Below are 26,988 nucleotides of genomic sequence, written 5' to 3'. Positions count from 1 at the left end.
TGGGGAGCTAGGGCTCACTAAGATCCAAGTGTTAAAGTACTTGCATATATTTCCAGAATAGTGTAAATACTATTCTGTTCTATATGTTGTAGTATTTTGATTACTTTGTTACATAATTCCCTGGAGTGTATATAGTGTATATAATACCATCAGTAACAGAGGTACTAGGGGAGGCAGCTGGGGGTCCCTTTTTTTTTTCTAGAGTGGTACTCATACAGGGGAAGCAGCGTCCTCTTTTAAGCTGTACTAAACATCCAGTAACTGAGTAAAATTCCGAGTAGCTATAAACTTCAAGTGAACAAGTAGGAAAAGAATGCAGAGTATGCTTCATGGAATTTTTTCCAACCTCCCTACAAGTGTTTATATATGTGTATGTATGTTTGTGTACATATCTGTAAGAAGTGCTCACAGGGTAATGTAATAGAAACTTTTTGCTCACATCTGCTTGCGGAAAAAAAACATTTTGCTCACATCAGCTGAGTCCATAGATAGAACATTGCATGTGAGGACTTGAGTTGCCTACACCAGTGCATTGCTGCATTCTAGAGCTAATGGTATCTTTGTATTCTTCAAGTGACTGTACATCTGTTTGCTGTTTGGCTTCCATTTTTCTAGGAGGATCATTTTACATTATTTTATTGATATCTGTCCCATCCTTTTGGGATATATCTCACTTTCTATGTTAACCTCAATGATAAGGCAAGTAATTAAAGCTCAAAATAATAAACACATGAGAGGTTAGAACAGACTAAGGACACTTTTTATGAGGGTAATTTTGTAACCAAGTGCCGTGGGTATGCACCTATTGAAAAAGATATCTATTTGTCTTTGTCAAATACTATGTTTATGTTCACTAAAATTTGATATACCGCCCTATCTGAACAAACAGATCAGGAAGGTTCACAATAAAATACAGTATATCATAATGTTAAAAAGAAAGGAACTCCAAAGTAATATAGGACAGAAATGTTCAAACCAAATGTTCTGCCCCCAAATCAATGCAGGCACAGGAGCAGTGTAGTATATATTTAATGAGTACTATTTGTATTTAATTGCATTGTCTGTATAATGGATAGCACTGTGTACTGGGGCTACCCCTCCCCCCCCCCCCCCCCCCCCACACACACACTCTCTATAGTTTGCAGAATCCTGTGATTGATTCCGTCTGAGCTTTCGTTAGTGGTTGTTAGCTCTGAGCTAGGGCCAGCCTTCCTTCTCTGCCCCTGAGGGTTGTGCAAGAGAGCCCAGTCTTGCTTGCTTGCCTTAGTGATCAGCAGCTGATCTAGGGGACTGATCACTCCTTAATCTATTGTAATTCCATCAAGATTTTTCACTATCTCCCCAAGTCATTCCCTATTCATTTCCCCCTTATTCCCCTTTGAGCATTACAGCTTTTCCTCTCAGCTGGGCTGAGGTTCTGGCCAGCTCCTTCCCTCTGGGGTGGCTAGATGCAGACTCTGTGCAGAAGGCAACAATTCTGTCTAAGCAACTGAACTGTAAGTTGGATTTTCTTTGTTTATTGAGTACAATAATAAAGAAGATTTGCTTAAGAATTGAGAGTCCACTGGTAAAGTGTCTACTTGGGGATGGTTTAAACTGGCTGTTGAAGCTACTCTATACTCTGCCTAGAACAGCACAAGAAGAATATGCATACAGTTAAAAAAAAAAAACAGAGCAGGTAATTCAACTTTTGAATTCTGCCTAGTGCTGATGCCAGAAAGCCTGGGAAAAATAAAAAGTTTTAAAAAGTGACTTGAAAGCATGTGAGGGAAGGAATGTGCCTTGAATGTAGTTACAATGACCTACTCCTACTCAAGAAATGTTGTAAATTGAATGCATGTACCCTGTAAATATATAGGAGCAGGTTTGTTATGTTTGGTGGGTGGGGGAGGTAGAGAGTAGGATAGGAAGGGACAAGGTGGTTATGGGGGCACCACATGTTATTAGGCAATTAACATGCCATCTCCGGGGTTTTTCAGTTGTATACAATAGGACCTACATAGCAACTGTTATTGTGGTTGCTTGCATAATGATGTTTTCAACCTTTATTGATGGATTGTATGCATCAGTTCCTTAATAAAAAAGTTTCAATAAAGTATTTCATAACCTATGCATGTACTTGTGAACTCTGCTCAAACTCCACCCTGTGCACACCCACTGGCAAAGCGCATATTCTTACACCAGTCAGTATGTTATAAAAGGTCATTTATACAAGTCAGTATTTTATAAAAGATCATTTATGTGTGCTTTGTTGCCACATACATGTGGAAATAAATTTATAAAATTACTTTAAAAATGGCAAGAGATTTCTCTAGCCCCTCTAAACAGCAGATTAAAGTCCTACAGACTACATGTAATTTCTGGCAATTCATTCACTCTTTAACACGACCAGTTTATCTCATTGTTAAAGTCAATAATGTCCTAGTGGCTGGCAGTTATCTTTCCTAGTCTCACTTCTTAAATGTTAGCGATCCCTCCCTAAATCAGAGCTGCAAGAAGAATTATAGGCTGCTTTGCTGTACAGCCTCCAAAAGAGCAACAGATCAGCTGCAATTACTTTAAGTTAAAGTTTCTGATTGTAATCTGAAGAGACAGAAGCAAGTCCATAGTGCTTCAAATGCTTGGATCTGTGACATCTGGTAATGTAGCAGTTTTTGATTCTTCCACAAAATGGATTACTTTGTGTGCGTCTAAAGAAAGCTCCAAAGGGGTATTCATTCCACAGATAGATTGTCCTTGTATACAAACTTCTGGAACTTTGAAGTTGCAAGCATTAAAAAGTTAATTCTATAACTGTGCACCTGCAGTTGTGCATGCATCTGGGTAGCAACTTATAGAATACTTAAGTTGTGTACGTTGCTTGCCACACTTAGGCACGCCCATTTACATCGGCCTTTGGCCTGGTGTAAATGTGCTATTATAGAATAGGTTTAATTTAATTTAAATGTACATTCTGTAATAGAATCTGTGCATCGGATGCCGTTATGGAATAGGTGTTCCCTGTGCTACATCTAGGTGCCCCTTTTAGAATTCCCCCTAAAAATATGTTTGTGTTACCTGACACATCTGTATTTATTTTGGGATAAAATTTTTCCAGTCCTTTATTTCAATTGTCATTTGAAAACTGTCATGAGCAGAATTCAACTGAAGGGGAAATTTGGGCTCAAAGGGTACTATCATGTTAAGAATTTAATATGCCGTATTGTCAAGTCAGGTAAAATGAACATAGCTGTCTGGAGAGTGAAAACCTACATAGTTAATCTGCCTTGAAAAGGGTTTTTCTGTTGCTGCCTGGAGCAGACATTTTGAGAGCAATTCTATAACAGCGCTCCTATATTTGGTGTCCAAGAATATATGTAAATGACCAGAATACTGGCACATATCTTTATATCTGAACACATGTGCATGTAAATGTCAATATTCAGGTTATGTGTTATTATGAGCATCAGACATCACAGCTGAAAGCTTCAGGATACAGAGCTCAGAATTGCCAGATGGTGAAAGATTTTCCAGCCCAAGTCATAGATGTAACTCACCTTGAACTACTACTGGAAAGGTGTGAGAGGTGCTAAATCTAATAAAAATAAATGATGTATTCACAGACATTCATTTAAGAACACATTAATTTGCATATTTTGGTTAACCTGAGAACCTGAGGCCACTGACAGCAACTAACTGGTGAAATCTGCTTTATAATGGCAGTTCCAAACAGATTGAACAGCGTAATGCAAAAAAATCAAGATCAGCAAAGCCACAAATTGGAGAGCAATACTTTTTATATTTGTTTCATTTTGGTAGCCTTTTTCTATGCGTGTAAGCGAGATATTAATCTCCCGCTAAGGCACTGGGTGTCACAGTCTCGGGGTCACCGGGTCGTTCACAGTACATCTGGCCACAACAGCGCTAGCACGATTGACTCTTCTTCCCAGACATGCCGGTTTGTCGCCGGCATGTCTCCGGGACGGTGCTCATACAGCACACTCTGCTCCTCCCTCTCTGGAGCAGCTTCCTGGGTGAGGGTGCAGCTACTGCTGACATCAGATGCCCTCACCTTTTAGGGAGGAGCAGGGTCGTGGACCAGGGCCTCAGCTACTTTCCTGTTAAGCTGGTGCGTTTCTCCACTCGCCATTTTCTCCCTGATTCTACCGCTGCCTGAACCTGTTAGCCTGGACCTGAATGATTTCTGCTAGCCGCCTGCCTGAACCTGTAAGTCCAAACCTGACTCTGCTTTCTGCCAGCTGCTTGTCTGAACCTGTTAGCCTGAACCTGACTCTGCTTTCTGCCAGCTGCTTGCCTGAACCTGTTAGCCTGAACCTGACTCTGCTTTCTGCTAGCCGCCTACCTGAACCTTTAAGCCTGAACCTGACTCTACTGTCTGCTAGCTACCTGTCTGCACCGTTAGCCTGGACTTGACTCTGCTTTCTGCTAGCCGCCTGCCTGAATCTGTCAGCCTGAACCTAACTCTGCCTTCTGCTAGCCGCCTGCCTGAACCTGTAAGCCTGACTCTGACTCTGCTGTCAGCTAGCCAGCCGCCTGTCTGATCTTGTAGCCTGAACCAGGGCCGTGCCGATGCGGTCAGCGGGGTAAGCGCCGCAGGGGGGCGCCCACCTCTGGAGGGCGCCGCCGCGGTGCTTACTCTCGCCCCGCGAGGCCTTTAAATCTTTTACCTGGTCGCAGCAGCGTCAGTGAAAGCGCTGCTGACGTCTCCCTTCCCTTGCACTCATTGGTTTTCTGTGTCCCGCCTTCTTCTGACGTCAGAAAGAAGGCGGACACAGACCAAGAGCGCGAAGGGAAGGTAGATGTCGGCAGCGCTCCGCTTTCACTGACGCTCATAGGCGCCCCGTATAAGAGGCTTGGGGAGGCTTAGTGACCTTTCCCGCCCATGCTGCATTGCCTCCCCCCCCAAACGTAGCCACTTTCCCTCGAGGCCCGCTCATCCAGACCTGCCAAGTCCGGAGTCTCCCGCACTCCCGAGTCTGGGCCGGCAAAGTGGGAATTAAAGTCTCCTCTTCAGCGCGAGTCGCGCGATAAAACAACAAAAAAAAAGAAGCAAGAGCGGGGCCGTGGCAGCCTTCAAGCATGGGCTGTCTGCGCTGCAGCCGCTCCTCTCTCTGCCCCTGGAGGAGCAGGAAGGAAGTTGACATCGACTTCCTGCTCTGCTCCGGGGACAGAGAGGAGCGGCTGCAGTGCCGATAGCCCATGCTGAAAGCTGCTACGGTACAGCCCCGCGCTTGTTCCAGCAGCCAACTGTTGCTCCTGGGGGCTCCAAAGCGGTTGAAGCTGCGTGTGGTGTCGGTCCTCTCAGCTGATTCCTGCACTTTGGGTGCGTGTAACGTGTGTTACCTTTGTTTTTTTTGTCTGGACTCGGGGCGCTGCTGCTGAAGAGGAGAAGCAGCAGCAGTGGCCAACAAATTAATGCCAGGTGGAAGGGGGAGCGAGAGGCACTAGGCAGGTATAATGGAGAGAGTGGGAAGATGGGGCGAGAAGGAGGGGACATGGAGAAGGGCTGGAGTCCTGGAGAAAGGGAGAAGCTGCTTAAAATGAGGAGAAAATGGGAGGGGGGGGGGTGAAAGAGGGAAGACACTGGAAGGAAGAGTAGGGAGAGAGAAACTAACAGGAGGAGAAACATTGAAGGATGGGGAGAGAGAGGGGGGCATGATGAATGGAAAAGGGTAGAGAGAGAGACACTGGATGGAAAAGGGGATAGAGAGAGAGAGAGACACTGGATGGAAGGATTGGGAGAGAGGGGGTAGATGTTGGATGGCAGGATCGGGAGAGGGGGTAGACGAATGGAAGGACATGGAGAGAAAGAGGGAAGAGGAAGACAGAAGGATGGGGAGATAAAGAGGGAAAACGGATGGAAGGATGAGGAGAGGGGGGGGTAGACGGGACGGGAGAGAAGAGAAATCACTGGACTGGACATGTAGGGGAGGGCAGGGGAGAGAGGAGGATTGCTGGCTATGGATGGAGGAGGGAAGGGCAGAGAGGGACAAGAATGGACATGGATGGGAGGGCAGGACCCAGGGAGAGAGGAGAAATTGCTGGAAATGGATATAGAGCAAGAAATGAAGAAGAAAGGAGAAAAGTAAAGAAACAAATGGAAAGGAAGTCCTGGAAATGGAGTTAAGAGGACAGATAGCAGCAGACTCAGATACTGGCCAGCATGATTGGAAAAAGAAAGTCACCAGACAACAAAGGTAAAAAAAAATCATTTTATTTTCATTTTAGCGTTTGGAATATGTCTACTTTGAGAATTTACATCTGCTATCTTATTTTGCAATGTATAGCAATTTGTTTCTAAGAATATTGCTGACAATTCCTGTCAGTGTAGCAAGTGGTGAGCGATCATTTTCACCGGGGGGGGGGGGGGGCGTGATCATTTTCACCGGGGGGGGCGCCAACTGATAGTCTGCAGGGGGGCGCCAGAGACCCTAGGCACGGCCCTGGCCTGAACCTGTCTCTGCTGCTGTTGCTGCCTCCTCTACCACAGCCTATACCAATATCTTTCACTGCCCTCTCTCTCTCCTCTACTGCCTAGACTACTCCTGTTCCTGGTACCTTTTCAGGTAGTCTATCCTGCCCAGACCTTCCTCAAGTCCTGTCGGCCACCAGCACCCAGGGGCTCAATCGCTAGGGAACGGCGGTCATCACAGGTGAAGCACTGAGCTTTCTGACTGCTAGCTTTTCCTCACTGGGGAATGTCTTGGGGCAGCAGCTGGGGAAAAGTGCTGCAGAATGCATCCCCATATTGCGCCTTAGTCAGACTCGGTCAGTACCACAGTGGGGCTGGCCCAGGAGCCTCCAGAAATTCAGACACTGATTACTGCTATCGCGCGTGGGTGTCTGCAAGATCCCACCTCCCTCGCCCACCTATTGGTCAAATTTGACCAATTGGAGGGCAAGCAGACAAAGCATGGGAAGATCAGCCAACCCACGGGCCGCAGCGATGAAACCCACCCAAAAAGTCGTGACCCGTGACATTTAAAAAATTCCTGCAGGGAGAAAACTGCAGACCTGGCAACTTTGGAAAGCAGAAAGGAAGGCTGTGCCTCCTAAGCTGCTGCTCCAGCCTCTCCCTGAAGTCTACTGGCTGGCTAAGGAAAGTCTGGCCAATGGGCTAACATGAGGAGCAGAGAACAGAAGTAATGTAGGCCAAACAGGCTTCCTGCTTTTTGTTTACCATAGAGAGAGGGGAGTGCTGATAAAGATACCTGGAAATGTAATGAGGAGCTGATAGGGGAAGTAAAAGAAGGGCTGAGGACCTGTGAGGAGTGTGAAAGAGCTGCAGGCTGAGGAGCTGACAGAAGGGCTGGGGACAGGGATGCAAGCTGTAAAAAAGGGTACTGGCTAGGAGATATAATACTACTGTGAGAATATGGGGAAGTAACCAAAAAGAATCCTGGCTAAGAAAGGAGGAAAAGAGGCTGATAGAAGGGGCTGAGGGAAAAGGGAAAATGGTAGACACAGGCATTCAGTGCTGAAAAACTTGGGTTGTGATGGGAAGAGAGGCAGAGAGAAGAGACATGGGCTGTGAAAGGGAGAACAAAGCTGAAGTGAATGCAAGCTGGGGGGGTGGGCTGTGATACGTGGAGGGGCATAATCGAAAGGGGCGCCCAAGTTTTCCTGAGGACGTCCGGCAAAGAGGTGGGGAAACCCATATTATCGAAACAAGATGGGCGTCCATCTTTCGTTTCAATAATACGGTCAGGGACGACCAAATCGCGAAATTTAGGTCGACCTTAGAGATAGTCATCCTTAGAGATGGTCATCCCCGATTTTTGGCCATAATGGAAACCGAGGACACCCATCTCAGAAACGACCAAACTCAAGCCATTTGGTCGTGGGAGGAGCCAACATTCATAGTGCACTGGTCCCCCTGACATGCCAAGACACCAACCGGGCACCCTAGGGGGCACAGCAGTGGACTTCAGAAATTGCTCCCAGGTGTATAGCTCCCTTACCTTGGGTGCTGAGCCCTCCAACCCTCTCCCCCCCCCAAAACCCACTACCCACAACTGTACAACACTACCTGTCACACTAGTGAGGAGAAGTGAGCCCTTGGGCCACTGCCAAGGAGCAGCAGCAGCAGGCAAATCACCCAAACAGGAGGCAAGGCAGACCACAGACAGACGGGCACAGGCCGGACTGGAGCAGCTGGACTGGAGCAGAAGCACTAAGCAGAAGCAGGAGAATAGTCCATGAATCACGCAGAGTCTTACCGGCAGGCAGTAAAGCAGCAGGGAAACCAGGAACCACACAGAGTCTGTAGGCTGGCGGCAATCAATAGTAAATCAGGAATCAAGCAGAGTCTTGGGCAGGCAGCAGACAGTAGAACAAACCAGGAAACAAGCAGAGTCTTGGGCAGGCAGCAGACCGTAGAATAAACCAGGAAACCAGCAAGGTCAAAAACAGGCAAAACAAGCTTTCAGGGCAGGAATCGCAACAGACCAACAAGGACAAGAACAGGACTGAAGACCTCTGTTGCCAAGGCAAAATCTGAAAGTTCCCAGGTGCTTAATAAAGGCCACATACAAGGGAGTTCACCAGGTAAGGGTGCTGCTAAATTTCAAAAATCCCAAGCCAGTCTGGAAGGCTGGAAGATCCGGACCGGACCGGACCGGCATGACTTCTGGAACATGGGAAACAGCAAACAGACAGTCCATCGCAGCCACCAGGTCTGACCACCAGGTAGCGAGATGAATGAGAGCATAAAACGGGCACAACCGGGACACTACCATAGCCCTAAGGGGTGAAGGGAGGCACCTACATGTGGGTACAGTGGGTTTCTAGTGGGTTTTGAAGGGCTCACATTTACCACCACAAGGGTAACGGGTAGGGGGGGGATGGGCCTGGGTCCGCCTGCCTGAAGTGCACTGCAGTACCCACTAAAACTGCTCCAGGGACCTGCATACTGCTATCAGGGAGCTGGGTATGATATTTGAGGCTGGCAAAAAATATTTAGTTTTTTTTTTTTAGGGTGGGAGGGGGTTAGTGACCACTGGGGGAGTAAGGGGAGGTCATCTCCGATTCCCTCCAGTGGTCATCTGGTCAGTTTGGGCACCTTTTTGAGGCTTGGTCGTAAGAAAAAATGGGCCAAGTAAAGTCGCCCAAATGCTTTTTCCATTATCGGTCGAGGACGCTCATGTGTTAGGCACGCCCCAGTCCCACCTTTGCTATGCTTCCGACACGCCCCCTTGAACTTTGGTTGTCCCCATGATGGAAAGCAGTTGAGGACAGCCAAAATTGGCTTTCGATTATGCCGATTTGGGCAACCCTGGGAGAAGGACGCCCATCTCCCGATTTGTGTCGAAAGATGGGCACCCTTCTCTTTCGAAAATAAGCCTGAAAGAGAAGTAGATAAGGGGTTGGCTGAAAAAAAATAGAACCAGAAAATTGAAGAAGATTCTGAGAGGACTTTTGCTGGTCTTGAGGGTCTGATGGGGGATATAGGCTAAGAAAAGGATTCTGAGAAAAGAGAGGCTCATCGAGGAGGGTACAAGCACTAAGGGGCGAAGAGAGGGATGGAAATGGGGGGGGGGGGGGGGGGGGGGATGAGACTAGAAAGAGAAAGTCAAGAACACAAACAGAAAGAGGATAGATTTAAGCCACAGGCACAACAATTTGAAAATTAATAGTTTCTCCCCAAAACTTTGCAATCCCAAGTATCACAGGAAGGAGATGTAATACTGTTAATTGGGCTGGGTTGGTTGTGGGTTGGCAACTGGTACCTGCTCCTTTATTTTCCAAACTCACAGTTACTGGAGGAAATAAGGTATTGGGGGGGGGGGGGGGGATGGAGAAAGGAGAGGAGGTTATGGTTTCATTCAATACCATGAACTTATAACCTTCTTAACATTCCTTTTTCATAGTAGCTTTATTGAGAGGGACTATGGTCAGGGATTGAAATAAGGGGGGGATGGAGAGTAGCATTATTGCCACTCTTCACAAAAAATGAAAATGTCATTCCCCCATTATATCCTACAGGAGGTAGAAGTGGCAAGTCGGGACACTGGGTTATGTAACATAGTAAATGACGGCAGATAAAGACCTGTACGGTCTATCCAGTCTGCCCACAAGATAAACTCATTTTACATGGTATGTGATACTTTATATGTATACCTGAGTTTGATTTGTCCCTGCCTTTCTCAGGGCACAGACCGTAAAAGTCTGCCCAGCACTGTTCCTGCACTAAAAATTCTGAATCTAAAACCCCTTAAAATTTACACTCCAGCCCATCCCTACCTATTCAGTCATGATCAGGGCGTAGACCACAGAAGTCTGCCCAACACCCAGGGCCAGTCTTAAGGTGAGGCGACTGAGGCGGCCGCATAGGGCCTCGTGTTCAGGTCGCCCCACCCCGATCGCCCGAGCTCCAGTCCTCCCTCCCTCCGCCCCAGATGTCAGCGGGTGGGGGGGGGGGGGTGCTCTGAGTCCATTCCCGCTGCTCCCACCCTGTCCTGCCTTAAAAAAAAAACAATTTCGAAGCGCCAGAGTGACAAGCAGTGCCTCGCGTCTGCCCTGCTACTAAAAATCTCTTCGACGTCGTTGGGCCTTCCCACATTGAGTCCCACCCTCCTCTGAGGTAACTTCCAATTACCCGAACGGAGATTTTTAGTAGCAGGGCAGACGCGAGGCGCTGCCTGTCACTCCGGCGCTTCGAAATTGTTTTTTTAAAGGCAGTGAGGGTGGTGGGCGGCAGGAGAACAGAGCTGGTAGGTGGGTCGGGGTGGGGGAGGGACTCAGATGGGAGAAGGGTGTGGGGTGGGGGTTCTCAGGTGGGGGAAGGGTGGGGTGGGGAGGGAGTTCTCAAATGGAACGGAGACTGAGGTGGGGAGGGGGTTCATGGATGGGAGAAGGGGGTGAGGAGGGAGTTCTTGGATGGTTGAAGGGGACTGGGGTTGGGGAGGGGATTCTCAGATGGGAGAAGAGAACATATAGGGAGGAGACTGGGGTTCTTGGATGGGAGAAGGGGACTGAGTTGGGGAAGGGGTTCACGGATGGGAGAAGGGGGTGGGGAGGGGGTTCTTGGATGGTTGAAGGGGATGGGTGGGGAGGGGACTGGGGTTCTTGGATGGGAGAAGGGGAATGGGGAGGGGGTTCTTGGATGGGAGAAGGGGACTGGCACTGGGGTCTGAGAAGGGGCAATATGGGAAAATGGGGGCCATGCCTGGGGCTGATGGGAAAATGGGGCATGCGTGGGTCAGGTGGGACAATGGTTCTGAAAAAGGGGGCCCTAATACAAGGCAGTGGTATACCAAGGGGGGGTGGTGGGGGCGGTCTGCCCCGGGTGCACGCCACTGGGGGGGGGTGCCGTGCGCCGGTCAGCGTCGTTCATTTCCATGCTCCCTCTGCCCCGGAACAGGTTACTTCCTGTTCCAGGGCAGAGGGAGCATGGAAAGAACGACGCTGACTGGCGCGCGGCACCCCCCCCAGCGGCGTGCACCCAGGGGGGAGGGGGGTTTTTTCGCCGGAGTAAGGGGTGTCCTTTCACCGGAGGGGGGGTCGCGCTGCACAGGGGGGCGATCCGCCCCGGTGTCAGCGCCCCTAGGAACGCCACTGATACAAGGAATGTGGATGAAGGGGGCTGGAACTGGGGACTGAAAAGGAGGGTAGGTGGGATAAGGGGGCTAGTACTGGAAATGGAGGCTGAAAAGGGGCAGGGGCTGAAACTGGGGACTGGGGGCTGAAAAGGGGACAGGGAGAAGTGGCTGGGGGGCTGAAGCTTGGGACTGGTGGGAGAAAAGGGCTGGGGCTGAAATGGGGGACTGGTGGGATAGTGGAGCTGGAACTGGGGGCTGAAAAATAGGGGCAGAGAGAGGGGCAGAACCTGGATGGGGAGCGAAAGGGAGGGCAAACCCTGGATGGATGGGAGAGGGAGGGCAAATGGTGGATTGAAGGGGCAGAGAGAAAGGGCAGACAGTGGATGGAAGGGATAGAAAGGGCAGACAGTGAATGGATGAGGGAGAGAGAGAGGGCAGACAGGGGCAGATGGTGGATGGATCATGGAAGGGGCAGAGATAGAGGGCAGATGTGGATGGAAGGGGCAGGCAGAGAGGGCAGACATTGGATGGAGGGGACAGCAGAGAGGGCAGACACTGGATGGCAGAGAGAGACCGAAGACAGATGCTGGATGGAAGGAAGACAGTGAAAAGAAGATGAGGAAAGCAGAAACCAGAGACAACAAACTGTAAATAAAATATATATTTTCATTTTTTTTTTGCTTTAGGATAAAGTAGTATTGTAGATGTGTTAATAAATGTTTATAATAGAACATGTAAACAAGGTATCGGACTAATTTTAATACATTTTGGCTAACTTTCGGAGAACAAAACCCCCTTCCTCAGGTCAGGATAGGATACTGTAACAGCACTATACTATATTGACCTGAGGAAGGATGTTTTGGCCTCTGAAAGCTAAATCTATTAGTCCAATAAATTGGTATTATTTTATTTTCTATATTTGTTTTATTTCTGTTAATTTGTAAAGTGGTGATTGGTATTTGTTAGTTTTTTTCAAATTTACATCTGCTGTCTTTATATTTTGCACAGTACTAGGGGACATTTTCTGTTTCTGTGGTGTTGCATTGTATGCAGAGTCTGGCATCTAGGGGGTTCAGTTTAATTTTTGTCTAAATAGAAAGTTTAAATATTACTACTTATTCTATAGTGGATTAGGGTGTATCTGTGTTTGTGAAAAAGACATGGCTTTCAGTTGGCATTGACTGTGCAGGATCAACGATCTGTACTATTCTGTCTGGTTTCATTTTACAATAGGTGAATTGATGTTCTAGTGCTCACTGTAGTGTTTTAAGATGTTTTTCTTTTCTTTGTGTGATTCGTAGAAATGACTGCTTATGGTATGGTAGAATTGCTCTATAGGTCCTGAGTGTTTTGTATTCTCGGCATACCTAGTACTGGATTTTGGAGGGGGGTGTTAAAAAATGACCGGGAGGGAGGGAGGAGGGCCTTGGAGCTGGGAAGGAGGGAGGCCTTGGAGCTGGGGGGGAGGGAGGGAGGGAGGGGGGCCTTGGAGCTCGGAGGGAGCAGCCCGGGAGCTCGGAGGGAGGGGTGGCCGGCCCTGGAGCTAGGGTGGGGGTGGAGCTAGGGTGGGGGCGGAGCAAGGATGGGGGCAGGGCTAGGGTGGGGCCCCATCAAATTGGTCTGCATAGGGCCCCGCACTTGGTAAGACCGGCCCTGCCAGCACCGGTTTTGTTTCCCAATTACCGGCGTTGCCACCTAATCTCCGCTAAGATTTCACAGATTCATTCCTAAAGAAGCCTAAAGAAGTTGCACAGCAGCAACAGTAGGTAGAGGTGGCAGATCATTGGCAGGGTTTATGGGGAGAGGAAGGGGCAAATTTTGCCTCACAGATGCTATGTGTTTCCTGGTTTGATTTCCTGGCTTTCTTCCCTACTTAATTACTGAATCCTTGCTCCCTCTTTGCTCTTGGTAAAGCTCTTCAGTCACCTTTCAGATCTCAACTCAACTCCCAGAGCTGGAAACTTGTTCCTTGGCCACTGGAGTAGTATCGTGCAGACAGGCCAGCACACGGTGTCTTCGTATGAGTGCATGCTCCCACGCCCGGGGCTGCTAGAACATGTTTTCCCACTCAGTATGTAATCTCTGAGACTTCAATGGCTCGGGTGGGTATATGGCAGATAATCTCATGTGACGTCTGAGTACCAGGAGAAGTGCTGCAGTGCAGGAAATGGGGAACCCATCCCAGAAAACAGGAATGAATCTAGCGCAAAAAGATAGGACAGCTATTTATGTGGTCCTATTTATGCGTTAAACCTTGCCGTTTAGGTCTGAATATCAAGTCTAACCAGATTATGCCCCAACATTGCCGGTTTTAAGTATAGCGCTAACTGGTCATTTTCAGTGAGGATGACCGATTAATGCCACTGAAAATGACTGGATAGCCGCAACCAAATGAGTTAACCGGTTGGTGGCCGTTCCTGGCCAGTTAACGCACCTTGAATATCATCCGGTTTATGTTTGTCATTCCTTGATTCCTAGGTTCCTTTTCTTTCTTTTTCATGGTCCTCCTCTACCTCTTTTTCAATTCTGTAAGTTGTGTGCATGAGTTGGAGGCATGCCCATGGCCCACCCACATGTACACACCCTTGCAGTTACATTCTATAGCACGTATACGCTACCTTATAGAATAATGTATAGTGTACTTACACATATAAATGCCACTTTTCTGTGACTAGGCTGTGGTCTCAATATATGTATAATACATACAGCAGTAATATTCAGCTGCTGTACCTTTAGTTACGTGATTTAATTTAAGACTGCTTTTTTGCATAATAGTATGCTAATTCACGTTATAGGGTAGGAAGTGGAGGAGGAATGAGCACAAACATTGCTGCTGGCAGACAGTAACTTACCATATGCTTGTGATCACCGTTGCAGATAGGAGGCAGTAAGTGCATCCATGCTGTCACTATACGTACCCCAGAGTAAAGAATGGCAAAGCGACTTCCACACCGGGAGTAGATGTTCAAGAAATCTTTATTGAAAGCACCAGAAGAATGATCCATCCACTCCCGGTTTGGAAGTCACTGTCATCCTCTACTCCTGTGTTCCTCCCTTTGGATTCTCCTTGAGGCTGCATTCTTGTTCCTGTTTTTGCACCCAGCAATAAAAGCTTTCTTGTGCAATAATTCTTTGGGAAGCTGCTAGGAATGCCCTCAGCAATTACTACAAAGGCTTTGCACTGACCATGATGTAATTTGGGCACTTATTGAGCAAAAAGTGCAAAGCTTTGCTGTACTTTAGCAAAACAGCCCTAAGTTTTTATAAAAGTCTATATCAGCAGTGTCCAACCTCTGTCCTCAAACGGGTTTTCAGGATTTCCCCAATGAATATGTATGAGATCAGTTTGCATGAACTGCCTCCATTGTACAGAAATAGATCTCATGCAAATTCATTGGGGAAATCCTGATTACCTGGCTTGGCGAGGGCTGAGGTTGGACACTCCTGCTCTATATGATACTATGGGGGGGGGGGGGGGTAATTATATAACTCAGAGCCTCAATGAATTCCTAGGTTCCCTTATAGAATACAAGTGTAACCCGGTATTGCTGAACCTAATTCTTAGGCACCTGTAGTTACACTAGAATAAATGTAAGCACCTAGATGAGGCAGGGGCACATGTAATTTGCAGTATTCTGTAAGTTCTGTGCATGCTACACTCATTTGAACATTCCCCTTGCAAATTCCTGTCCTGCTAGCACTTACATGGTTGTGTGCGTACATTCCCTTGCAAGTAGTGGCGCAGCTATGGGGGGGCCTTAGGGGCCTAGCCCCCCCAAGTTGGATCCGGGGCCCCTGGTTTGGCTGGCAGGGGTCCCTAACACCTACCAGCTGAAGCCTTTCTCCAGCGCTGTTCTCTGCACATTGCCTGCCCTTCTTCCTCTCACGTCGCATGCATGCTCGGTTTTAGTGAAACTGAGCATGCATGACATTTCACGCATGCTCAGTTACATTGAAACCAAGCATGCATGCAACGTGAGGGGAAGCAGGGCAGGCAATGCACAGAGAACAGAGCTGGAGAAAGGCTTCAGCTGGCGGGGGTTTAGGACCCCCGCTAGCCAAGGTATGTGGGGTTGCGGCATGGAGGCAGGCCAAACTATGCCCCCCCCCCCCCCACACACACACACACACACACTTTGGGCTCTGGACCCCCCCCCCCCCCCCAAATGTTGAGGTCTGGCTATGCCCCTGCTTGCAAGTGGTGGTATTCTAAACATTTACGCATGTGGTTGGCAACTAAATGTTAGCACCTAGTTCCTAGTTTACAGAACTGCCCTACTCCTTTGCCCTTTATTCATTTGGTGCCTCTCTCCTTCTTTGCACTCATTAATCAGTTACTCAAGTCTTATATGCTTTTGTCTTCTCCTGTGCCAGATTTCTTTTCTGTGTACTGCAATTTCTCATTGGTTTGTTTTCCCTTATAAAACATTGGCAATTAAGGGTCCACCCAGAGCAGAAAGAACTCCTTTAGATCATTTCTCGTAAAAAGTCAATTCATTTTGACATGTAAAACTGTCTCTTCTGAGCAGCCACTTTAAAAGCAAGTATAGTATTTGACATTGCCACTGACCTTAATAGTAATCTGTGGATCTGGCTGTCAGCTGTCAACACAGTGTTGCAATATTTTTCCATTCTCCCCAATGGAACTTAATGAAACATGAGAGAAGGTTACCTGCTATACAACTTAACGTCAAGTTCAATCGCCATCTCCTCTGATCCTTGATGTAGATTTCTTGTGTTATATGTACGCTGCAAAAAAAAATTTGATGCAATCTAGTAACATATTTGTGTTTGTTTCCCTGCTAAGGAATGTACAAACCTTTGCTGTAATGCCAGCACCTGCATGTTGAAGCCAGAGGCAGTGTGCGCACATGGGCTTTGTTGTGAAGACTGCAAGGTAATCTTTTGTCACCTCTCTCTTGATAGAAAGAAAATTCTTTCTTAAAAGTGAATACAATAATGTCCCCGACTGCACACTAATGATGATAAAGTGGTCTGTGGCTATAACGGTGTAATGAAAGATCCAGATGTATACCTTGGAAAGCTGAAGAACGCTAATTCCAAATCAAATGCCGTCAAATACTCAAGAAGCATGTTACTGTACAATAATACATGCCTTGTCATGCCTTATTGAGAGACCTAAATGAACACAAACCAAAGTATTACGATAGTTAAAAAAATGGCTTTCGTTTTATATTTAATGAGCTTGCTTAAGAAAGGTCTGCTAAAGATTAGTTAAAAATTAATTTCCTACGAACAAATCCAAGTACATATAGAGAAATGTAATAGTATTATTTAATATTAATATGGCTTGATATGCAAAAAAATAACCATCATATGTATCAAACTATGAAATGAAACAGGAATTATCTAAGATGGCTGCTTTACTAGCTTCAAACCGTTTGGTGAGGTAGGGCACATCAAATACTGGAAATAAATACAAAAATAGCCAAATGTTATTCAAAAATACTTACATTCATCTCTCATATGTATAGAATGATAGATAGATAATATGCACTTTAAAACCCTTATTTTAGAAGCTCTATTCATGTTTTGGACATCTGAAAACCAGCATTTAGACATCTGTGTTGCATTGACGTCCAAATCCCAATCTTGTAAAGCCAGGATACAGATGTCTGAAACTGTAGATCATCCTCATAGCAATGGGGACCTGGTTTTGGGGGGGGCAAAATATGGATGCCCAACTCCAATTTCAGAAGGGGAAAGAATATCTATGTCTGAAAAGATGGACGTTGTTATTTAGACCTGGTTCTCATCACATCCAAGTTACAGAAAGGTGCTCTGATTGAGCAGCTGTCCAGTGGTCCACTGGAGGGATTAAGGCAAGTCATCACCTTAATCCCCCAGTGGTTACTGCCTCTAATCCACCCCCCCCCCCCCCTTCAAAAGTGAAAAATGTGAAACCGGCAAAGGATACCAGGCTCTGTGACAGCTTCTGGAACCATGGATGTCCATGGTACTAGAACTCTTTAAAATTAGTTTCTTATATACCACCTGCAAGCCTGAATGCTATTGAAGTGGTGTACATTCAGGTACTATAGGTAGTTTTCTGTCTATGGAGGGCTCAGTGGGATATAAACCTGGGTTCCTGGATCCCTTGGTTCTCAGCCCACTGCTCTAACCATCAGGCTACTCCATCACTTCACATGTACATCTATGTAACCATTTTATAATATGAATGTTCCTATGCTGTCACAATGATGTCCAATCCATGTCCCTTTTTTTACCAAGTTCATCATTTGGGTGTTTCAGTTTGTAAAATGGATGTTCATGCTGGACATAGCACATAGACATCTGAATGTCCTTATTCTGTCCTTTCTAAAACGTCATTCCACAAGCATTGTGTGCACACAGTCCCTAGCCTAGACTCGGTGCAAATGGTTTGACTCTCTTGGCACTTGGACACAATTCCCAACTGAAAGCTAATGAAATCCCTCCAACATTGCAACTTGTGACAGCCTAATGATTCCAGCTTAATAGTGCTTTATGGCACCTGAACTCAAAGGTCTCCATTATATAAAATTCATAGGTGTGCACAATACTGTACACAGGGAAAAATCTTATTAAGAAAGACATGTGTTCCCTAGGTCATCCTATCTTTTCTAGCACCAGCCTGAGAAAAAAAAAGTATCCCCAGATATTCCGCTATTTCAGACTTTTTCAGATTTAACAGTCAAAAAGATTCAGTATGGTTGCTATAAGCTGCAAGGGACTTTATTCAAAAGAAATTCTTCCTCATTTTGTGTCCATGCAAAAAATCTAAGATGACACATTAATTGATTTGATTTGCTTACTGTATTTTTTGTCTATTAGATTGTAAGCTCTTTGAGTAGGGACTGTCTTTCTTCTATGTTTGTGCAGCACTGCGTACGCCTTGTAGCTCTATAGAAATGCTAAATAGTAGTAGTAGTAGTAGTAGTTATGACCATGGCACCAAATTTTCAGTAGTGCACCCAGATTTATGTGATCACTTTCAATTATGTACAAAATATCTTGACTTTCAAATACATTGTTCCCCGATTCTCTATAAAGGTCGCTAAAAATTGTGTGTACAAATTTAGGCGTATTCCCAATTTGCACATGCAGTTTAATAGAATAATATTGGCTTTTTAACAAGCAATTATTGGCACTAATTAGATTTAATTGGGACAAACACATGTAAAATTAGACATGGGATCTGTGCCTCAAATTTATACACAGTCTAAAAAAGGACGCATGGAAATGGGATTGTCATGCTTGGGTGTTTCGGGGTGGAATGAGAGTGTGGCTTCGACTTACAAGCATAATTACAGAATAATGGTGCTCTGCGTGTAAATTTAGGCGCGTGCATTTTTTACCACATTTTCATTGGTGCAAATGGCCACGTCTAAATTAACGCGTGACTCTCCACTTAAGCGTGGTCTATAAACTGCACCAAACTTTAGGCGTGGCTTATAGAATACCGTTTACACTGGTATTTTTGGCGCAGATTTTTTAGGTGCCGTATATAGAATCTAGACCTGTGTGTTCACAAGCTGACTTTAAAAACTGAGGATGCATTATTCAAAGGGCTTATACGTGTGAAGGGCAATTCTATAACAGGGAACCTACATGTACCCACCAGAACTCTTAACACTTTTGCGGGTACGTGTCCAGGACATCTAAGCTTTACTCTGCAATGGCACATGTCAGTGGCATAACACAGAAATGCAAGGGGTTGTACCCATAGACAGAGCTTAGGCAGGGCATGAGTGGGGCTCCCACTTACACACTTTGGGCCCGATACTAAATATGGCACCTAAAATTAACGCGTGTTAGGCAATCATGCCTAAGCATATTCTGAATACCGCGCAATAATCTAAGTGTGGTATTTAGAATATGTTTAGGTACAGTTCATGTGACGAAATCTACACATGTCCATTTACACCAATGAAAAGCTGGTGTAAATCCCTGCACGTAGATTTATGCATACTGGCCTATATTTTATAACAGGCGTAGATTCTGGAACACCCATAAAATGCCCATTTCCATGCGCCTAAGCACATCTCTTTTTGCCTGCACGCATTAGAATTTAGGCACAGTACATTACAGAATATGCTTAGTAATGTATGCATGTAAATTCTATTTTTTGACAAATGATGCTCATTATTGCTTGTTAAGAGCTGTTAACAACACTTAACAGTTTGTTAATCTATTAATCTATATGTGTAGTTATAGAATATGCCTAGATTTACGCATAGAAATACACGTAACTCTAGTGCACTATATAGAATCTGGGGGTTTAAGGGTAGTTCTACAAATGGCACCCAAATTTATATGCACAAAATTGCACACTGTCCTGAGATGCGCACGCCACTGAATTGGCTAATAAGCTGATTAGCGCCAATAATTGGACACTAAAAAATCAATTATTGATGTTACTTGACAACAATTTGGATTTGCGCATGAATCTTGCTAAGCACTATTCTATAAAGATCCATGCACAAATCTTATAGCATGCAACTGAAGAGGGGCGTGGCCATGGGAGGGGCATGGGTAGGTCAGGGGTGTTCCCTAAAGATGCACACAGTATTACTGAATACTGGGGATCCGTACCTAACTTGCGTGCCAGGATTTACATCAGGTTTCAGTTGGTGTTCATTCTTATGCCCAAAGTTTGGCGTGGAAATCAGCTCTAAGCAATATTCTATAAACTGCACGCAACTTGGAGCACTGTATATAGAATAGTGCTCCGCATGGATTTTTTCAGCGCTATTTTGTGATCACCATTTACTGAATCTAGTCCATAATGTACAGAATACTGTTAAATTACACAACCCTTGCCACATTTATGCAACCACCTAAAAGGAGGCACCCACGTAAATAATTGTCTTCTTAGCGGCTGCTGCCAAACACTTAAATTCTCTATCTGTAAATTTTCGGTGGTGTGTGTATGGATGCTGCTGAAAATTCCCTCTAAACACTCTGGTACTATCCCCCAGATTCTATAAAGGTTGCCCAAATTTGGACGCAGATCCCAGATTGGCACCCAAAATTAATGGGTGCCAATGATTTAATCATTGGAGCTAACAAGCACTTGGCACTAATTATGATTTGGGCACTGATCTGGTTATTGCTATTCTGTAAAAATGGGCACCGAAATTGGATTGTGCACAACTCAAAAGGGGGTGTGGCCATGGGAGGAGTATGAGTGGGTCAGGGGTGTTCACAAAAGATGCACACAGTGTTACAGGATAGCACCCGGACTTAAACCAGGTTTCAAGCCCAAAGTTCATTGCCAAATTTGGTGCTCAATGCTATACTATGAAGAGTGTTCATCCCAAAGTGCCCTTTATAGAATAGGGTTGGGTGCCAAATTTTATTGGTGCCAAATTTTTGGCACCATTTATAGAATCTGGTCCTATGTATATAATACAAAAAGAACGCAAAAGAAGCAAACTCCACATTAGAGCGCCGAACAGACAACACATTGAGGAAGATGAAAAAAACAAGCAAAACTTTAATGATCTTGATATGACTCGACATGGCTGTGTTTTGGCTTATATTGGACTTTGGCTTCCCAAGGTCAAACAATGAGAGCACAAGAATTTCAGACTGAGAATTTATTGATAAATGCAGATTCGACACAGTACTGTGTTTTGGCTGTAAGGCTTGCCTCCAGAGTCATTTTATTTTGTTTTATATATACTCATACGTATCATATATTTCAATGTTATTATGTTTTTATCTTTTCCTCTAGAACCTTTCAATTGTATAGTTTCAGTTTGGGTGGTTTTTAAATTATTTGTTTATTATTGTACATGTGTCATTCAAAAAATAGTATATGAATATCGGTCTATACATATATGACTGTCTTTTTTCTGTATGGTGTACAGCGCTGCGTATGCCTTGTAGCACTATAGAAATGATAAATAGTAGTAGTAGTAGTTTTTATACACACATTTGGCTCTATTGTTCTGAGATATGTTTAGATCCAGTATTATTTGTTTGATTATTGTGTCTGTATATAAAACATGATAATTCTTATATATATATTATGTATCACATATTTCAATGTTTTTCATCTTGTTTTATAGGTATTTTTATTAGACTCTTGAGGCAGGCCTTACGGCCAAAACACAGTATTGTGTCGAGTCTGCATTTATCAATAAATTCACAGTCTGAAATTCTTGAGCTCTCATCATTTGTCCTTGGGAAGCCAAAATTCCCACTTTTTCTGATGTGTTTGCATTCGCTGTGGGACTACAGTGTTTTTCTGCTTTGGCGGACTTCTTTGACTTACATGGCCTGCATCAGGAGTCTTGTGTCACTATAGAAAAAGGCAAAATTGTGCTGGGGCTTAAAAACCTGGATACCAGAACCTGTCAGTCCTGATTGCGTAACAAAACAACAAAGTAAATTGCAAACTAATCCAGTGGTTGGGAGGCGGGGATAGTGCTGGGCAGACTTATACAGTCTGTGCCAGAGCCGGTGGTTGGGAGGCGGGGCTGGTGGTTGGGAGGCGGGGATAGTGCTGGGCAGACTTATACGGTCTGTGCCAGAGCCGGTGGTTGGGAGGCGGGGATAGTGCTGGGCAGACTTATACGGTCTGTGCCAGAGCCGGTGGTTGGGAGGTGGGGCTGGTGGTTGGGAGGCGGGGATAGTGCTGGGCAGACTTATACGGTCTGTGCCAGAGCCGGTGGTGGGAGGCGGGGATAGATAATGCTGGGCAGACTTATACGGTCTGTGCCCTGAAGAGCACAGGTACAAATCAAAGTAGGGTATACACAAAAAGTAGCACATATGAGTTATCTTGTTGGGCAGACTGGATGGACCATGCAGGTCTTTTTTTGCCATCATCTACTATGTTACTATGTGAAAACTTTCCCACCAACTGGTCAGTTCATCATGACTTTTGTCTGGATTAGTTTGCAATTTGCATTTGTCATTTTGTTTACACAGTCAAGACTGACAGGTTCAGTTATCCAGGTTTTTAAGCCCCAGCATTTTCTATGGTGACACAAGACGACTTCCAATGCAGGCCATATGACAAACGCAGCTGTGTCAAGTCATATCAAGATCATTAAAGTTTTGTTTGCTCTTTTTGTCACCTCCACTGTGTAGTTTGTTTGGCATCCTATGTATATAATGCCAGGATTGAATGAAAGCAAAGTGAGGACATTTCACTTAGTTATACTGACAGCAGTAATATTCAGCTGTTATCCAAAGTGCTTTACTTAGGGCATTAAAAAGTACTGTCCTAAATTAAACCCCTCAGCTACACATATAGCAGCTGATCAGTATAGCTGCCAGCAGGGAGCATTCTCCCCATATATTTCTTCAGTGCCACCATCTATATGGACAGCAGCACTGAACATAGGTGGGGGGTTTTTAATGCCAGAATCAGCATTTTAAAAAAACATATTTGAAGCGGAATATTAACCTGTGAGTCTATATAAGAAAATTTCATGAACCATTTCCCACATATAAACTACATTTTGGGGTAATTTTACAATCGGGCACTTATGTGAGAATTTGAAAAAGGCACCTATTTTAAACCTATTTTCTGAAGACAACATATTTGCAAACAGGATGCTAGGAATTATTAGGAAAAGGATGCAAAATAAGACTAAGAATATTATAATGCTTCTGTATTGCTCCATGGTGAGACCTCTCCTTGAGCACTGCATTCAGTTCTGGTCACCGTATCTCAAAAAAGATATAGCCGAATTAGAAAAGGTTCAAAGAAGAGTGACCAAAATGATACAGGGGATGGAGCTCCTCCCATATGAGGAAAGGCTAAAGAGGTTAGGGCTCTTCAGCTTGGAAAGAGATGGCTGAGGAGGAATATGGTTTGAGGTCTATAAAATCCTGAGTGGTGTAGAACGGGTAAAAGTGAATTGATTTTTCACTCTTTCAAAAAGTACAAAGACCAGGGGACACTCAATGAAATTACACGGAAATCGTTTTAAAACAAATAGGACATATTGTTTCACTCAAAGAATAGTTAAGCTCTGGAACTTGCTGCCGGAAGATGTGGTAACAGTGGTTACAGTTTAAAAAAAAGATTTGGACAAATTCCTGGAGGAAACATCCATAGTCTGTTATTGAGATGGACAAGGGGGAAGCCACTGTTTTCCCCGGGATTAGTAACATGGAATGTTGCTACTAATTGGGTTTCTGCCGGGTACTTGTGGCCTGGATTGGCCACTGTTGGAAGCAGGATATTGGGCTAGATAGACCATTGGTCTGACCCAGTATGAGTATTCTTATGTTCTTAATTCATTTTTATTACCTTTGAAGGCTAATCAAAAATGTATTGTTAGTCCAATAAAAAAGTAGCATCTATTTTCTAAGTTTTGTTTTATTTCTATTTATTATCATTCACCTTGGAAGGGGTCAAGGATGATACCTTCTCTTCAGGCCTGTGTTAGCATTCCAAAGGTGGCTAAACTTTGGGCATAGAAACCCTCTGAGGAGCCACATGCCAGTTTAATTAAAATCTGGTGTTCATCCTTTACAACTGGACTTTTAGGGCAAGATATTCAAAAGGAACCACCTGTATAGCAGCTACCACTATACAGATAAGTCACCTATCCAAGTCAGTGCTACTGAACATTCTTACAGACTGACCCAGCACTATCCTAAAAGTGCCAGGGAGGAACATGGGCATCCGACCTAACTCTATGAATAGTCAGCAATTTTCAGCCACTATCCTTACAGCTATGCAGTTTAATTTAGGACAGCTGTAGTCGGTGGTCAGAGCTGCTGACTAGCCAAATAGTAATGCTGAATATAGATGGTTAATTTAAAATCTGCATCTGGTATTTAAAAATAAAACCAAACACTCACCGCACTAGCTTAATAGTGATCTGTGAAAGTCACTGCGTCAAGAGGTAGAGGGCAGTGCCATCGAAGAGTCTCTTCTTACATGTGCAGAAACAGCTGATCTCGTCAAAGCGGAGGTCCTCGTCTAACTGTAAATGAAGAAGCCTCTTCTCAGTTTCATAGTGGTTGAAAGGAATGTCTCCATGTCAAAGGAACCCATGTCAAAGTTCTGAATTTTTCTGCCACATAGAAAGCAGGGCCAAAACTCTGACTTCAGTGACATGACAAGAAAATAAAAGATAAAATGAGGTTTATCCTTTTTAGAAAATAAAGAGAGAGGAACAATGTCAGAGGATGCAGAGGTAAAAACGTGTCAAACAACATTGGGAGAACTTAGTTTTGGCATCCATTCAGCAGAGCAGAAACAATAAAATCATTTCATCCCCACTTGGGCACCAGATTTGCCCTGTTTGTCAACAGAAAAAGCATTGTTGCTCACTGTATCGGGCGTTTTTCATAGACCACAGGATTCATTGGGTACACAGTCCCTCTCACCTCCCTGAGATCTGCGTTATTCCTTGAGGTATGCAACTGATTTGCTGAGGAGACTTCTGCAAGTGGAAACTGCCACTTATGCTCAGACTATTTACCCTGAGGGATCCTTTTACTAAACTGCGGTAAAAGGAGGCCTGTGCTAGCGTCAGGGCATGTTTTTCATGTGTGCTGAGGCCCCCTTTTACCACAGCGGGTAAAGGGCTGTCTCTCTTTTTTTTTTTCAGAAATGGCCATGCGGTAAGTGAACCACCTGCCTCCTGATCATTTCAGGGGAGAGCACTTACCACCACCTGTTGAGGTGGCGGTAAGGGCTCCTGTGCTAATCCAGCAGTAACTGGGCAGCGCGCAGCACTGCCCAATTACCGCTGGGTAAACACCGGCACTACAAAAATAGAAAATATTTTTGTAGTGCTGGAAGTGGTGCATGCTGGGGGTGGGAACTACCGCCGGGCTCCTGCTGTAGCCCAGCGGTCGTTCTGGATTGGCATGTGGCAAGCCAGTAGCTGTGTGCCAACCCTTTAGTTAAAGGGCCCCTAAATTCTGGAAGAGCTGTTCTGTCCCAGCAACATGCATTGACATCACCCACTCATGTGCCTACTTCAAACCTGCCTGTCAACGGAAGATCTAAAATACACACATACCTGAACATATTTGCATGCTGTGGTTATACTGTTTTAGAGCAGGTGTAACTTTATGAGGGATATTTTGAGCAATACTTCTTTAATTAAATTATCTACATAGTTTAAAGCTTTTGGAATTCTGCCTTATGTGGATATGGCTAGTTTATGCACAGGACTTCTAATTTTGCATACTTAATTCCTGACTAAGCTTTTAAAATGTAGTCAAATTATTTCCTGATTTCTTTAGAACTGTATTGAATCTACTGTATAGCAATAATCTTGCTCAGGAATACCGTCTAATCATAAGCAAGCTTATACGATCTTACTTTTCTCTATGAAAGGAGGACAAGACTTCAGATGCTTGGCTTGTCATTGTGAATCTTTCAACAAAATTGCCTTGCGAACTTCCTCATCAGTCAGAAAAACCTCTGTTCATTACATTTTTATTTTTTATTTTATAGCTGCTTTTTTGTCCTTAATTTTCATATTGGTTGCTTTATATCATTGCTTCATGCCATAATGTTTCTATATTTCACCCATTTTGGGAGCCTTAAAAATCTAGGATACTTATCTCGGTTTAAATGTCATTCATATCGGTTTGCTCAACAGAACACGCCTCTGTTTCATAGTGTGCTTCCTCAGGAGACAAACTGCCAGCCTTTCACATTTTGTGTCCTGAAGTCTTTAAGGAACATTACCAGGACACAAAATGTGAAAGGCTGGTGGTTTGTCTCCTGAGGAAGCACGCTGTGAAACGGAGGCGCTCTATTGAGCAAACCAATACGAATGACATTTAAACCGAGATAGGTTTTCTAGATTTTTAAGGTCCCCAAAATGGGTGAAATATAGAAACGTTATGGTATGAAGCAATGATAGAAAGGAAACAAAGCAACTATAAAATACAAATTTAATGAACTGAGGTTTTTCTGACATGAGGAAGTTCGCATAACAATTTTGTTGAAAGATTCACAATGACAAGCCAAGCATCTGAAGTCTTTTCCTCCTTTCATAGAGAAAACTAAGATCGTATAAGCTTGCTATTCTTTAGAACTGTGCAAGTTCCACAAGTACTAAAAATACCATCAATCAGACTGAAATCTTTTCTTTTTATATAACAACCTGCATAGGGAGGTTCTTTGCATTATATTGGCCTCAGCTAGACAGGAATATATATACACATTTGTGATTTATCTTGCCGCTTTTAATGCAAATGCAGGCTGCTATATCCATTATCATCTCAGATTATTTTTTGTAAAATGTTTCTAGATGTTTTTTCTGCTCTTTTATAATCTCTTATAACCTGAATAGCAAATTCATTTAGGCTCTGACAAGTTGATTACTATATCTGAACTCATAAATGTGACTTAGAATAGCATTTATAGGCAGTGAGTGCTGAAACTGTACAAAATTAACCATGGACTGTGCAGATACAAACCTGTAAATGCACTTTAGATTATATATATGAA

At 44.6% G+C, this 26,988-nt stretch overlaps 1 protein-coding gene across 1 annotated transcript in view; it reads left to right on the top strand.

The window, feature by feature from the left end:
• Positions 1 to 26,988, top strand: part of ADAM12 (ADAM metallopeptidase domain 12) — a 659,141-nt gene that overhangs the window by 519,898 nt on the left and 112,255 nt on the right. The window contains exon 13 of the mRNA XM_030202952.1: positions 16,348 to 16,437. Coding sequence (XP_030058812.1) covers positions 16,348 to 16,437 — 90 coding nt within the window. The remainder of the gene's footprint in view (positions 1 to 16,347; positions 16,438 to 26,988) is intronic.

This window comes from Microcaecilia unicolor, chromosome 5 (assembly GCF_901765095.1).
Source record: "Microcaecilia unicolor chromosome 5, aMicUni1.1, whole genome shotgun sequence".
NCBI classification, from domain to species: domain Eukaryota; kingdom Metazoa; phylum Chordata; class Amphibia; order Gymnophiona; family Siphonopidae; genus Microcaecilia; species Microcaecilia unicolor.
Note: the sequence above shows the minus strand (reverse complement) of the source record. Positions and strands in the feature narration are given on the sequence as shown.